This window comes from Vipera ursinii (genome assembly GCF_947247035.1).
Source record: "Vipera ursinii genome assembly, chromosome: 2".
Lineage (NCBI taxonomy): Eukaryota > Metazoa > Chordata > Lepidosauria > Squamata > Viperidae > Vipera > Vipera ursinii.
The window spans coordinates 179,024,805-179,041,494 of NC_139513.1; the positions used below are offsets into that span (position 1 = coordinate 179,024,805).

At 40.0% G+C, this 16,690-nt stretch overlaps 1 protein-coding gene across 7 annotated transcripts in view; it reads right to left on the reverse strand.

Moving 5' to 3' along the window:
- Nucleotides 1–16,235, reverse strand: part of RASAL3 (RAS protein activator like 3) — a 48,727-nt gene extending 32,492 nt beyond the window's left edge. For 6 of the 7 annotated variants that reach the window (XM_083354669.1, XM_083354673.1, XM_083354667.1 and 3 more), the window contains exons 1-4: nt 16,165–16,235; nt 14,365–14,773; nt 2,606–2,721; nt 2,385–2,463 (exon numbers count right to left, since the gene is read on the reverse strand). In XM_083354669.1, the coding sequence (XP_083210795.1) occupies nt 2,385–2,463; nt 2,606–2,721; nt 14,365–14,773 (604 nt within the window). In that variant the 5' untranslated portion in view covers nt 16,165–16,235. Of the gene's footprint in view, nt 1–2,384; nt 2,464–2,605; nt 2,722–14,364; nt 14,774–14,953; nt 15,064–16,164 lie in introns of those variants that run through there. The other variant, XM_083354668.1, reaches the window with a different exon arrangement.
- Between the last annotated feature and the right edge of the window lie 455 nt (nt 16,236–16,690).

The window sequence follows — 16,690 nt, forward strand, 5'->3', positions numbered from 1 at the left end:
AAAACTTGAGAAAAAATTCTTTTAAGATTTAAATTCATTAATTTTTAAATTCATTTAGCAAGGAAAGAAAGCTAGAATTAAGATGAAAATGTTACAAGAAGCCAAGGAAAATGGAGGTTTTGGTTTGCCAGGGTGGGTCTTATATTATCAAGCATCTGTATTAACATAGGTAAAAGAATGGATAACTCTTAGAAACAAAAGGTTGTTTTATTTGGAGGGACATGATTTACAGTTGGCATACTTTTTTATAGTATGGGAAAAATAAAATCCATAAGTACCTTCAGAACCACTATATAAGAAACACATTATCATTAACATAGGAAAAAATAAAATGTAAAATATACTTGAAAATTCCAGGATGGCTTTCAACAATGGAAGCATTTGTACATCCAAATTTAGTTAATTTTGAAAAAAATTGGACATACATATTCTAAATTCTGAAGGGAATTTAAAATCAAAACAAGAAATGGAAAATCAGGGTATAAATCTATCATGGTGGGCATACTTACAAACGCAAGTTAGATATGATAAAGATGTTAAACTGTATGGATTTTATAAGGAGTAAACCTTGTTTGATATTATTAATCCCTGATGAGAAATTAATTAAGAAAATTTATAATTTTCTATTGAATTTGAAAATGGAAAGCGAACGAGTTAAAGAAACAATGATAATATGGCCAAAAAAATTTGGATATAATATAGAATTAGAAAAATGGCAAAACTTGTGGGAAAGAAATTATAAATTGACAATGTCAACTCCTTATAAAAGAAAACTTATATAAAATGTTTTATAGATGGCACTTGCCATCAGCAAGATTAGCAAAAATGTTTAAAAACATGTCAGATAGATGTTGGAAATGTAAACACGTCAAGTACTTATTGCTATGTTTGGTGGAGATGTGCCAAAGCAAAGAGTTATTGGAAAAAAATACATACGTGGCTAGAAAAGATGTTGGGAAAACATGTAGATTTTAAACCTGAACTTTTTTTATTAGGTATAATGCCAGAAAAGACTGATAAACAAAGCAAATATTGATTTTACATGTAATAACAGTGGCAAGAATTATATTCGCACAATATTGGAAAAATGAAGAAATACCATTGGATGAAGAAATAATTTAAAAAATACTAGAATGTGTGGAGATGGACAGCCTGACTTTGAGGTTGAAAGAAAAAGAAGAAACAAAATATTATCAAACTTGGGACTTATTTTATCAATGGTTAGAGAAAAGAATAAAGGATTAGGAATTAAATCTGTATTAGTGAATGGACTCAGTTATGGTTGTAAGGATTAGCTGTATCCACAGCATTTTCTTGGATTACTAATCTTATCATTTTGTAAAAATAAATAAGTAAACAAAAGCAGAAAGATTTATCTGGCACAACCTATTTTTAACAAACTCATGCCTTGTTCCTTTCAAAGTGCTTGAAAATTCATTGCTTGATTATCTTTTCTAGGATTTTTAGGTACCAATATCAGGCTGACTAGCTTGTGGTTTCTTGAGTCTACTTTTCCCTTTTTGTACTCAGTAGCTAAATCTTTGGTTCCTTTAATCCTGGGGGGCTATCCATTCTTCCAGAAAAGGACTCAGATTTCACTGAGACCAACAGAAGATTTAAGCCCCATGAAACCCAAACCTGAGCACCTTAGGAGTAGGCATCCCATCAAACCCCACAGAGTGCTAGTTGGATTGGTGGTAGGAGATGGAGGGAAGAGAGGGGTGGTCAAATAGCAGAGTTTTTTGCTTTGTAAAGTTTCAAGCCATAGGAATATCGATCTCTCAATCCTCTAGAAGACATGGAAATCCCTGTGCATTAAACTCCTTTGCAATTTCCCACCTCTTTGGTTTTTAACTGGTGTGAAAGTTACTAACATCCAAACCTTGGATGGAAACTTTGGCTTTTGCCATCCCATCCACAAGAAACCCCTGTTTGAAGAACCAGTAAATTATTTACATCTGAGATATGATGATCTACCAGACGACCAATGGGTCTATCTCCCAGTAAGTTGTCATATCAAAAAAGAAAGGGAAAATGAGGGTCTAAAAGGACTAGCTGTGTGGATTAAGGTGCTAATCCCAGTTAAATGTCTAGTCATTCTTGTAGACAAGACAAAATGACAAAAGCATCACAGTGCCCAGCAGTCCTACTGCCCACCATTCAACTCCAAGGAAATAATTAATATGCTTAAGAAATACCTGATATCAATAATAGGGTGGATGAGAGAGAATAAGCTGAAAATAAATCCAGCCACCCCTTCTTTATTTCCAGTCATCTGGTCACACATTTAGCCTCTGTGTGTGTGTGTGTGTGTGTGTGTGTGTGTGTGTGTTTCTCTGTGTGTGTTTCTGTGTGTGTGCATGTAAGAGAGAGACAACACTCACTATTCTCCTTATCTCGTCGGAATATTGAGTTATTCTCTGAAACAGAACTGCTGGTTCGTTTCCACTTTGCAAGCAGATTCTAAAATAGAAAAGAGAACTTTTAGGCAGATCCACTATTTTGATATATTATTATCAATCTACCCTCAACCCCATAACCTCTAAGCATGCTCAGATTCCACTCCTGCCCCTTCTTAAGTTCTAAAAGACAGAGATGCTCCCACCTCCTCATCTCTGCCCCACAACACCAGCCGTCCATCCTGTAGAGATACGTTAGCCACATCCCACGGAGGAACACCAGGACTCATGTTTTGAATCAACTGGACAACAGAATCATCACCTGTAGGGAGAAATATGGATATAATGTGTGAATGAGCAGAAATATGTCTCTAAGCTTACCAAGATCAAACCCCCAGCATATGATATAGAAGAGTGAGTACTTCTCACATTTTCCTTCCCACTAAAACACCTATCTGACTTTGACAAATATAAATCATCAGGACCCGACAGTTTACAACCCAGAGTTCTGAAGGAGCTGGCAGATGTTATCTCAGAACCATTGCACCATATCTTTCAAAAATCCTGGAGTACCAGGGAAATAAATGAGGATTGGAAAAGGGTTGATGTGGTTCTCATCTTCAAGAAAGGGGGGAAAAAACAGACCCAAGAAAATACAGTCCAGTCAGTAACATCAATACTTGGGAAGATCCTGGAAAAGATAATCAAAAAACAGATCTGCGAACAACTAGAAGCACACAAAGTTATAATTAGTAGCCAGCACAGGTTTGTCAAAAACAGATCATGACAAACCAATCTTATTTCATTCTTCAATAAAGTGACTAAACTAATAGACCAGCGAAATACTGTGAACGTAGTATACTTAGACTTCAGTAAGGCATTTGATAAGATAGACCACAACCTACTCCTTGGTAAGCTAGAAAAAAGGTGGACTAGACAACATCACCACCAGATGGATCTGTAGCTGGCTGGCAAACTGTACTCAACGAGTAATCCTCAATGGCACTACATCCACATGGAGAGAAGTAAGCTGTGGGGTACCACAAGGTTCCGCCTTAGGCCCAGTATTCTTCAATATATTCATCATGGGTTAGATGAGGGAATTGAAGGGGAACTCATCAAATTTGCAGATGACACCAAACTGGCAAGAGTAGCTAACACCCCAGAAGACAAACTCAGGATCCAAAAAGATCTTGACAAACTTGAACAATAGGCCCTGTCCAACAAAATGAGATTCAATGTGAAGAAAAGCAAAGGTTTACATTTAGGCAGGAAAAACCAAAGGTACAAATACAGATTGGGCGAGACCTGGCTTAAAAACAGTAACTGTGAGAGGGACCTTGGAGTCCTAGTGGATGATCACTTGATCATGAGCCAACAGTGCAGCAGCCACCAAAAAAGCTAATACAATCCTGGGTTGTATAAACAGAGGCATAGAATCAAGATCACGCAAGGTATTAGTACTGCTTTATAAAACCCTAGTAAGACCACACCTGGAATACTGCAGCCAATTTTGGTCACCATATCACAAAGATGTTGGGAGAGACTAAAACATACGAAGAATGGCTTCAGGACTTGGGTTTGGCTAGTCTAAAGAAAAGAAGAAATAGGGGAGACATGATAACAGTGTTCCAGTACTTGAGGGGCTGCCACAAAGAAGACGGGGTAATGTTATTCACCAAAGCACCAGATGGCAGGACAAGAAACAATGGCTGGAAACTGAATGAAGAAAGAAGCAACCTAAAATTAAGGAGAAACTTCCTGACAGTGAGGACAATTAACCAGTGGAACAGCTGGCCTCCAGAAATTGTAGGTGCTCCATCACTGGAGATTTTTAAGAAGAGGCTAGACAGTGACTTGTCTGAGATACTATTCGTTCTCCTGCTTGAATGAGGGGCTGGACTAGAAGACCTCCAAGATCTCTTCCCGCTCTATTCTATTCAAATAAATAACTACACTGTACAGCTCATCATGGAGCCTTTTCACAATGGCCAAAGTGATCTTTGTTCTCTTCCCTTTCAGATCTTTGGTTTACATGTGCCAGATGTTCAGGTAATGGATATGTTCTGCTCTTCAGTCACTTATTTGTCTTGGAAAAAACCCAGAAGATGGCACCCTTGAAACAAGAAATCTGAGTTACTGAAAGATGTTGGGTGTGGGGTACAATATGCTTGTCAATGACTCATTCAGTCAAAATGAGGAAGGAGCAAACAAGCCCCAGAGATACATTAAGTTTTGGTATAAAATGAAGTTGCATTTCTAAAGCAGAACCAGCCCAGGATATGAGGTTTTATCCCCTTCCCTCACACACTTCCCAACCTTGTATATGATGCTCCATTTAGTCTGGTTTATCAGAACTGAACCATGCATGGCTAGTGAAGCAGGAAGAGCTAGACTAGAGGGACCTCTAGTCTCCTGGAGCCAGCAGCAAGGCCTCTCAATGCACTGGGCTGAAAGGATACTGATAAGAATAGAACACTTATGATTTGCCTTTATAAGATCACAGTGCTGGACAGACATTGAAGATGGAGGAGCTAACTGTGGGGGTTAGAAGAGAAGAACAAAGTAAGCTGGAATGTCTTTAGTCTTCCTTGTGTGCTGCAGCCCTTCTGTGGATGGCAGTTTCTCTAAACTTGGCACACAAATGCATTGAAAAACAACTCCCATCACCCTTGGAACACCATAATGACTAGAACAAAGGGTTTTATAGATGAAGCATCCAGAAGGAAACAGAGTAGAAGATATTGCTTGATATTCAGGCTCAAGCTCAGGGAGGAGCAGAGGGAAAAGGAGTGACTGTCACGCTCCTGGCCCCAAGGAGACTCTTGCCTGAACTTGTATTTGCTGTGTAACAACAGAGATCAGGAGCAAAATTGATTTGTGCTTAGATTGTAAGCCGCCCTGAGTCTTTGGAGAAGGGCAGGATATAAATGGGATTTTTTTTTAAAAAAAAAATGGGCTGGCAGTGTCCTTGTCAGATGAAGAAACCAATAAGTTGGTGGGGAAAGCTTCTGTTACCACCTCCAGATTATCTCCAACTGCAACCAATGTTAAAAGCAGCTGAAAAAGGGCTTTATGCATTTTATTTTTGTGCATCTATACACACACACACACACACACACACACACACACACACACACTGCTGGCATATACAAGGTACTCTTGTCCATATTAAAATACTCTAGCCCCACGTGTGCAGTTCTGTGCATGTGTATTGATGTACTACTAAAAACTTTTTTTACTTTGCTACTAGCACTCTCCAGAGGATGGAGTATGTATGTATGTATGTATGTACATAATTATAAGTTATTTTCCATGTGTGAAATTAAACATTCTATGTGGCTTGCGTGGCCCAATTCCCCTCTCCCCCAAGCTGGGCCCCCCAAGCAGCAAAGATTGCAGACCGCTGCCCTACCTAGACTTTTACAGCAATAAGATTTTACAAAGCTCTATAAACAAGTCAATCATAATTTAATCCTAAAGTTATTTTCATCAGTGTGATTTTTCCCACATGCTCCCACTTACGGAATCATTGACTTTTAACAGAGAAAAAGGATGACATTAAGATAGGATGCAGCAGGGACTTCTGGTTTGTGTCGTGGACAAACGGGATGCAGGAAGGCAGGGCTCTGCATTCCACACCTGATTTTGCCCTGCTGGGAGCCCTAAAAAGGGGCTAAAATTGCCCCAAAGAGGCGATGAAGAGGAGTAGTGCCTTGTTGATCACAGAGAGACGGCAGTCTTTCCGTTCGATCCAAGGAAAGCCCCCCAAACTGGCAGAGGAAAGACCGGCTACATTCTTGTGGCCAGCCATTAGCTGCTTACAACCGACAAAGAAAAAAGCACTACTTAATACATTGTAAACAGCATGCTTGGAACTGGGTGAGATTATTGATCCTTTCTTTACTATTTTACAACCATTTCTTGGGAAAGGCTCCCAAGAAGCTAAACATGTGGTGTTTTAATTTTATTGGGGACAGAAACATACAATATTGAAGTGGAAGTAATATAAAGCTACAGTTTCGACAAATTTGAGAACTGAGATAACTGATAAGATTTTCTCTTTAAAAAAAATTGAGGTGAAATATAAGAAATCAATCCTTGGTTTTAAGAGTAGAAAATGGACTTTGTATGACATCTAGTGGTGGTTTTGTGTATAGCACTATATTTTGCTTTACTTGGTGATTCCTATCTTGGGAGAACAGCTGGTAATAAAGGAAAATATTTTGCCATACTTATCATCCTGTCCTTGGATTATAAACACCTACTGAGCTTGCACTTTTAATTTCAAGAGCTAGTGGGAGAAAAAGGAAAATTTGACCTTGGACTATGCCTGGCTGAGGGAGACTTTTGACCTGTTTTCAGAGAGATTGAACATTTTGAACACTTTCGCTGATCTACTAGTTTAGTCACTTTGTCAAAGAATGAAATAACATTGGCTTGGCATGATCTGTGTTTAAAAAACCCCGTGCTGGCTACTAATTATGACTTTGTTTGCTTCTAGTTGTTTGCAGATCTGTTTTTTGATCATTGTTTTTGCAGGATCTTCCCATGTATTGATGTTAAACTGATTGGTCTGTAATTTCCTGGGTCCATTTTCCCCCCCTTTCTTGAAGATGGGGACCACATCAGCCCTTTTCCAATCCTCAGGTACTTCCCCGGTGCTCCAGGATTTATGAAAGATATGGTGGAATGGTTGTGGGATAACTTCTGCTAGCTCTTTCAGAACTCTGGGATGCAATCTGCCGAGTCCCGGTGATTTATATTCGTCAAGGTTGGATAGTTGTTCGCTTACCATTTTCTTGCTTATTTTATTTTTTGTTTCTAGTATGTCTTTTGCAGTGGGGTTTTTTTGGTACATTGGGCTATCTTTTTGTGTGAAGATTGATGCAAAGTATGAGTTAAGCAGCTCTGCTTTCTCCCTGTTGCCTGTAATTTCCTTGCCATGTTCTCTCTTTAGTGGGCCTACAGTTTAGAAGTCTTTCTAATTAGAGCAACTTTGTAGCATCCATCAGATGCAACAGAAGCAGCATAGGAGTGGTGATACTTTGCTCAGCTGACTGCCTCCTTCCTTTCTTTCTAAGCATGGGGCTTCCTGTGTAACCACTGCAGACAGTGAGGAACGGGAGCATTTACATAATACATAAAAACCTACTCATGTTTTTATATGATTATCTTTCCAACCAAAATTAATGTTGATTCAAATATTGAGCTACCTTTTGTAGGAAAACAAGGCTAGCAGCTAGTTGCTGAATAAAGACACTGCATAGTATCTTTAGTTACATCTGTGATTGCTTTCAGTTTTAGTAAAGAATTTGAGTCAACAAGATACAGTTGACTCATCATACATGCAAGTCTGAACCACCTCTTACACTCTGATATAAATGAATAATTAGGATGTCTGTGTTTGGGGATCAAATTGTATAAACCTAATCTTACTTATTTTTTCACTATTTATACTGAAAATGTATATGCATAATCCATTACCTGGGAAATCCATCTTTTATAATTTAACTCATTAAGATGAGTTTAAACAATAAAGTTTGAAGTAGCGATTAAGGCATCCAAGTAGAAATTGGGGGACTGTGAGTTCTACTCCTATTTTATACATAAGACCAGTTCGGTCATCTTGGGTCAAATATTCAGCCCTAGAGACAACAGTAAACTGTTCCTGAAAACTTGCCAACAAATGACTTGAAGGCACAAAAAATGCAAATAAACTTTTAAAAACTTATAGCTAAACAAATGACATCAAAAATGGAGGGTATCACCTTATTGGATATGGCAACAGTCTTTATTAAAAGATTGCAGCACAAATATTTTCCCATGCAGGAGAAAATTGCTGATGGAAGTTTGAGTAACTTGGGAAAGAAATGTGATCTATGGATTGAATACAGTCTCCATTCCCCCTTCCTTATACTTTTTTGGCCTCCTTTCCTCCAATATATCATAATCCCCAGTCCCAGTTTGTCCCCACCAGTGACAAACTGCTGATTGGGGGATAAGTAATCTGGAGTGTGCACATGTATGCGTGTGTTTATTTTGTGGTACATCATGCAAATTAATCAGAATAAGGGACTTCCAATGATTTCACCATAAAAACAGTAATATCTTTTTAGAACTCAGTAGAAAGATATGTATTTGAAGAATATTTACTACTGAATTTCTACTGCAACTTATTGGCTTGAGAGCTATACCACAGTTGGTAGGATATTTTTTTCTGTTTTTTTATTTTTTTATAATAGCAAAATTGTGATTTCCCAATTAAGCTGCTTTTTAATCAGCAGTGGGCATACAACACTCACTTTTTTCAGTGTTATAACTCCAATATTAATAAACAAAAAATACTGCAGACTTTTATCTCTTTAACAGATGGAAGAACAAATAAAATAATGAAATTATTGAAGTAGGTGAAAGCCAAAGCTCTTTTTTCTTTTCCATTTCTAGTCCTCTGTGCTTGTTTAAGAAGAAATAGAGTACCTTGAGATCATGCAAAGGTTAAATAATACACTTTGCTCTTTGAACTCTATTTTCTGACAAATAAAGGGTCCAAAAATTTTGGCCCTATCATGCTGAGGACTCTGGAAGTTGCACACAGGGAACAATGATAGGGCCCTTGTAACATCATCATCATCATCGACTTGGAAGGGACATTGGAGGTCTTCTAGTCCAACCTTCTGCTCGGACAGGAAACCCTAAACCATTTCAGACAAACGTTTGTCCATTCTCTTTTTAGAAACTTCCAGTGTTGGAGCATTCACAACTTCTGGAGGCAGATTGTTCCACTGATTAATTGTTCTGTCAGGAAATTTCTCCTTAGTTCTAGGTTGCTTCTCTCTTTGATTAGTTTCCATCCATTACTTTGTGTCCTGCCTTCAGGTGCTTTGGGGAATAGCTCGACTCCCTCTTCTTTGTGGCAACCCCTGAGATATTGCAACACTGCTATCATGTCACCCCTAGTCCTTCTCTTCATTAAACTAGACGTACCCAATTCCAACAAATGTTCTTTATATGTTTTAGCCTCCAGTCCCCTAATAATTTTTGTTGCTCTTTTCTATACTCTTTCTAGAGTCTCAACATCTTTTTTATACCTTGGTGACCAAATCTGGATGCAGTATTCCAAGTATGGCCTCACTAAGGTGATATAAAGTGGTATTAACACTTCACGTGATCTTGATGCTATCCCTTTGTTAATGCAGCTTAGCACCGTGTTGACTTTTTTGGCAGCTGCAGCATACTGCTGGCTCATATTTAAGTGATTGTCCACTGGGACTTTGAGATCCCTCTCACATTTACTACTATTGAGCAATATATCACCTATACTGTACCTGAGCATTTGGCTTTTCTTGAATAAATGTAGAACCTTACTTTTTTCATCACTGAATTTCATTATGCTAGATAGCGCCCATTGTTCAAGTATGTCAAGATCCTTCTGTATCTTAAGCCTATCTTCTGGAGTGTTGCCTATTCCTGCCAGCTTGATGTCGTCTGCAAATTTGATAAGTTCCCCATCTATCCTCTCATCCAAATCATTGATGAAGTTGCTGAAGAACACTGGGCCCAGAACAGAGTCCTGGGGCATCCCACTACACACTTCCCTCCATGTAGATGCAGTTCCATTGAGGAGCCAGCTACGAATCCATCTGGTGGTGATGCTGTCTTAACCCACATTTTTCTATCTTATCAAGTAGGTAGGCTGTGATCTACTTTATCAAATGCCTTGCTGAAGTCCCAGTAAATTATATCCACAGCATTCCTGTGGGCAACTAATTTTGTCACTTTGTCAAAGAATGCAAGAAGATTTGTCTGGCATGATCTGTTTTTGACAAACCCATGTTGGCTTTTGGTTATGACTTTGTTTGCCTGTATGTGTTCGCTGATTCGTTGCTTAATTATCTTTTCCAGAATCTTCCCAGGTATTGAGGTCAGGCTGATAGGTCTGTAGTTTCCTGGATCAATTTTTCCCCTTCTTTGAAGATGGAAACTACATCAGCTCTTTTCCAGTCCTTTGGTAGTTCCCCAGTGCTCCAGGATCTTTGAAAGATATAGTTCAGTGGTTCTGAGATCACATCTGCCAGTTCCTTCAGAACCTTGGAGTGTAATCTATCTGGTCTTGGTGATCTGAACTAGTCTAGGTTGGACAGATGCTCACTTACCATTTTCATCCCTATTTTAACTTGTGTTTCTAATCTGTTTTTTATGGTACTGTTTTAGATAAGTTGGACTGTTTTTTCCTTTGTGTAAAGATGGATGCAAAAACAAGTTAAGTAGTTCTGCTTTCTCCCTGTTGCTTGTCATCTTCTTGCCACTTTCTCCCACTAATGGACCAATCATTTCCTTATTTTTTTGTTTTTTACATGTTGAAAGAAGCCCCTTTTTTGTTATTTTTGACTTTTGTCGCAAGCCTTAGTTCATTTTGAGCCTTAGCTTTCCTCACTTCATTTTTGCAGGCTCGGGCTATTTGCTGATATTCTGCCTTAGTTATGTGCCCCTCTTTCCACTTTTTATACTTGTCTTTTTTGTCTTTCAATTTATCAGAGATTTCTTTATGCAGTCATGCTGGGGGTTTTTTAAGAGCTGTTATTTTTCTTCTTCATTGGTACTGTGCTAGAATGGGCTTTTATAATCTTATTTTTCAAAATTTCTCAAGCTTCTTGAGTTGTTTGTGCATGCTTTGTGCAACCAGCATGGCTGCACAAAGATCTCTCTGACAAACTGAAAGAAAAAAAGGACAAATACAAAAATGGAAAGAGGGGCATATAGCTATGGCCGATTATCAGCAGACAGCCAGAACATGCAAAGATGAAGTCAGGAAAGCAAAGGCTCAGAACGAACAAAGACTTGCTACAGAAATCATGGATAATAAAAAAAGTTTCTTCCAACATATTACCAACAAGAAAAAGAGTCAAGGAAACTGTAGGTCCACTAAAGAGAGAAGATAGCAAGGAAATAATAGGCAACAGGGAGAAAGCAGAGCTTCTTAAATCATACTATGCATCATTCTTCACACAAAAAGAAACTATAGCCCAACATACCAAAAAAACCACTGCAAAAGACAAATTAGAAACAAAAATTAAAATAAGCAAGAAAATGGTAAGAGAACACCTATCCAACCTTGATGAACATAAATCACCGGGGCCTGACAGATTACATCCTAGAGTTCTGAAAGAGCTGGCAGATATTATCTCAGAACCATTGTACCACATTCTTCAAAACTCCTGGAGTACCAGGGGAGTCTTAGGCCCAGTACTCTTCAATATCTTCATCAATGACTTAGAAGGGGAACTCATCAAATTTGCAGATGACACCAAATTGGCAGGAACAGCCAACATCCCAGAAGACAAACTCAGGATCCAAAAAGATCTTGACAAACTTAAACAATGGGCCCTATCCAACAAAATTAATTTTAATGTGGAGAAAAGCAAAGTTTTACATTTAGGTAGGAAAAATTAAAAGTACAAGTACAGATTGGGCAAGACCTGGCCTAAAATCTGTAACTGTGAGAGGGACCTTGGAGTCCTAGTGGACGATCACTTAACCATGAACCAACAGTTTGCAGCAGCAGCTAAAAAAGCTAATACAATCCTGGGTTGTAGAAACAGAGGCATAGAATCAAGATCACACGAAGTATTAGTATCGCTTTATAAATCCCTAGTAAGACCACATTTGAAATACTGCAATCAATTTTGGTCACCATATCACAAAAAAGATGTTGAGAGTTTGGAAAAAAATCAGAGAAGAGCAACTAAGATGATCAAAGGCCCGGAGACTAAAACATATGAAGAACGACTGCAGGGCTTGGGTCTGGCTAGTCTAAAGAAAAGAAGAAACAAGACAAACAAGTCCTTCCATGTTCAGCTCAGCTGTTAAATGGGCTGCAAAGAGGGGGGAATGGCAGGCTGAGGTTTCAGAAGAAATGGACAGGGAGAAAGTTTTAGTAAATGAATTTTAAAAAAGAAAAAAGAAAAAAAGTTTAGTTTTATTAGAAATAGCTGCCAAAAGTTCTTACCACTTTGTTCAGATTGTACCCACAATGTAACATAAGTTCCCCAAGATTTAAAAAGAAACTCCTAGAGATCAGCAATGTATTCTAAAGCACACTGCAATCAAACCTGGCTGCATCTTAACAATACACAGAGCCTGATCCATGTTCATACCCCATTGTCATACCCAGCTTTCACCCCTTCACATTCCACAAAAGGGCTACTGTCTGGGAAGCAGGCAGGCAGCACATTACAAGCAGGTTCACAGAGTATCAAAGAGAAAATGCCTTTTGACAAAATAAAAAATAGCTCTTCTACTGATCATTTAACTAGGACAGATTTCATTGTGGCTCTTGTTAAGCTCAAGCAGAAATCAAAACTGAGCCATATCACTGAGATGTCCTGACACTCCATTTTCACAAAGTACAAGTGTGGTTTTTGCCGACTTGCAGAGAACTTTGCTACCTACTTAGTCAATAACCACAACATTTCCTTTTGCACAGAAGCTTGAAAAACAATTGGCTATTTTATTGCACAATACTTTCTAAAATGTGGCTAAAAGCAAGCATTATTATTTCCCCAAATGGTCAAGGAGAGGTAAATTCCTGGACAGAAGAGGAAGATAGTCCCCTAAGAATTGGATGGAGGATTAGGAATCCCACATACAAGAATAAAGTCCTGAAATCTGTTGTATAATAACTCACTCAGGCTTGTGCCAACTTAGCTCAAGCAATCCAAATTCTGTGGCATGAATGAAGCATACCAATTCAAGAGCATGACCTCCTTGCTCTGCCTACAAACCAGTGGTGAAGCCCACCATCACCACTACTTTTTTTCTGTTCTAGAAATTGCACTAGGCATGCCTGCATGAATTTTGGATAAAAAACACAGAATGAGACCTATAGATCTGTAAAGGGGTAGAGGCATCAGATAGAATGGAGCATATGTGGGGGAAATGTAGGGTAATTCAGATAGCAGGTGCTTGTACTCTGGGCTGCTTTAAGGGGTTCCTGAAACTGGCTTAACAAATTTCTGTCCAGATTGCAGTGTTGCATGGCTGCCACAATGCCTGGCTGGTCATTCCCCTGCTTCTTGCTCTTCAGTTCAGGAAAGATAAGCCTCAGTGGCTGGTCTCTGTATAGGCAACCCCCTTTTTCCTTTAAGGGATTATAACCTTCTCACAAGTTCTTGTTCTTTTCCTTTGCTTTCCCAGATGTTTGCATACATGATGCCAGGCCAAAAATCCAAGAATGACATGTGGTGATTCACCCAGGCTGAGTTCTTTATTGTTTCCAGACCTATACACAGAATCTTCCCAGATTGAGCAGTCTACTACTGCATCTACCATATGTTCTGTGAACTATTATGGAGGAGCTGTCTTCATCCTCCTTTTGTCACCCAACAGCTTCTTTAGAAGCCACTGGAGGGCTTTTTTTATGCACGTCAGCATGAAATTATCATATAGAGGAGCAACCTGCCATTGCAGGGGGGAGGTATGCCAGGCACTGTAGCTAATTGGGGATGTCACTAGATTGTAATGAAGCTTAAGACGCTTAGGACAGAAAACGGAACTTTCAAAGCTGAGCTTCAAAGAACAGATGGGGAGTACATTTACAGAGGGATGGCAATGAACAGAGGACATTGTTGTCTTTTCCTGCAGTCAGAAAATGGTAGCTGGCAGGTACTGGTGATGAGGAAATCAGAAAGTATACATCTGGCCTTGGATCATGACCTAATTTTACTAACTATTCCTCTACACCAGGGGTATCAAACTGCCGGCCCGTGGGCCGGAGCATCATGGAGAAACCGTGCCCATCCTATTGCTGGCAAAGGGAAAAAGTTCCAATATGTCATGCGACGTCATGTGACATTGCGAGTTTGACATGTCTGCTCTACACTGTCTCCTTCTCTCCAATCCCAAGCAATGCAGAAGCCCAGCTGGACCCATCAAATATTTGGCAGGACAATGTAGCCTCCCTTACCTTTGCTTGTTTCCTTGGTCTCCCTCACTATTTGAGAGGGGCTCTCTTGGTTCTTCCAATGAGACATGGAGCACAGGTACTTCCTCATGCTAAGCTTACTGCTTCTATTTTGGGCCTTGCTCATCCTGCCTGGCAGAGAGAAAGCTCTCTGGAAGACAGATCTCTTGGTGGCTGCTCTGCTGTCTTGGGAAACCAATGGTGGGAGATCGTCATGGCCAGGCTCAGGGACTTCTCTTTCAGGCTGGCTTTGTACTCGCTTCCATTTCTGTATTTTGCCCCTGCGCCTGCTGCTTTCTGATCCGTAGTGAATAGGTCCCAGTTCTGGCACCTTCACCCCAGTTGGCAGTACTGTCTGCCATAGGTAGGCCTTAAGTAAAGATGAGCCCTCTGTTTCAGGCTGAACTGCCATCTGTCAAACAAAAAAGGGAAAGAAGAGCCATTTCACAAAAGCAACAGTACTAGAGCCTCCATTGCCAAAGTCAAGGTACATTCATACTTCTAAACCAAAATTATCTCTTCCAACTTGACCATTTCTCCAAGGACACATAGTTTGGATCCCTCCCCTGAGCAGTCAGAAGCAAACAGTTACCAGTCTGCACAGACAATGGAAAGATTCAGTTGCTTTCAATTTCAAGCCCTTAAAAGAGGGGAGTTTCTGTCAATGAATAGTCCTTGCTAAGGGAAGGTGAGCACAGTGCCATTCCACCCTTCTCACTCCAAGGTGCAGGGTTGCTACTGCTCACTTTTTTGCAAAGAATAATTTTGTGCTGCCATGGCAGGAAGCAAAAAACTAGCAGCCCCACCACATCCTGCATTGCTCTTAGCTGACTCAGACACTTCCTGTGATGAAAGAGCTTGCACTGCAGAACTGTTATGCCTTGCAAGTCAGTTTTGCAGACCCTTGATGTGAGGCAGTCTTGGAGTCCACTTACTTGAGATCATCCCAAGAAACTCAGCCTGCCCTTGTTGGCAACCCTGTGGAGTCCATGACCTAACTGTAAAAATGATGGGTGGAGCATGGCAATGAGTGCATCTTGATCAACCAGCTTTTCCCCAAGCCACAGAACCTGTCTGAACATGTCCCTTGCACACTGTGAAGTCACATGGCCCAACCTCCTTGAAAAGTGCAAACTGCCCAGAAGGGACGCGGCTGTGGGGAACACAGAGAAGAGAGAAGTTGTGGGTCAACATTTCATTTCCTGCTCTTCTGACTAAGGAAGTAATGGTTTCCCACATCTCTAGGTTGGTTTTGTGTGTCTGCGTGTGTATGTGTATGTGTGTGTGCTGCAGAGCAGTCCAGCTTTAGTAGAACTAAATTTTAGAGGAGAAAGAGAATGAGAGCAGGTTCTTTTGAACAAAGAAAGGGAAATTTGGCTTAAATATGCCTGCACAGCAGATTTATCTACAGCATCTTTATGTAGGGATTCTTAGAGTGATCTTATGCTGCTTGATAAATAAGGGAGCCATTAATCCTTGCTGAATAGAGAGGAATGGAAAGTATCTTGCAGCCCCAGCAGTAAAAATGAACTTAGACTCTGATAAAACAAAGATAGACAAGAGGCAGACAGCAGTGAACCTAACACTCTACCCCCTTGGGCTCATGCTTAACCCCACCACTCCCTTTGTACCCACATGCTTTTATTTCCCAACTCCACCATCACTGCCACTACTACCACCATTGCCATGTTCCTGTCTAATTATCAGAAGGAGTATGGAAATATTCTGTTTTTAGTATTTCAGTGTTCAGCTTTTACCCAGATTCCTCCCCTTGCTATGGCACAAACTCCTTTCTCTAATTACCTTGGCTTCTAGCTGTCCATCCTCAGCCTAGCCTTTCTTCATCATCTCTCTGAATGACTGGTTTCCTCTCCTGCTCCCTCAGCTCTGCAAATCCCCATGTGATCTTCAGTGACATGATAATAATCTCACTTCATCCTGTTTGAATAAACCCGAGACTGCCTTGTGCTGTGTGAGTGGCTGAAGCCATCCTTTGCTTGGTTATGCTTAAGCCAGACTGCTCACCTAGTTGAGCTCTGCTGCCACCCAAAAGCAAATGCCACATTTCCTATCCATCCTCCCTTCCATAAGAACTCCCTTAATAGCCCCATTCAGAGTGGATCTGTGACAAAATTAGTTGAGCCTGTCTTACCATATTGCACTTAAGAATTCCACACAAGTTTGGACAGGTCCTGGATCAGTTCTACAGCTGGGCCCCATCCTGTCCTCTTTAGGGCAGTTCAGCAGCTGTGCAAAAAGAACTCCCTGAAGCTGGTTTTCAAAGGGAATTGGGGTGGGTGGGTGTCATTTCTCCATCAAAAGGAACTCT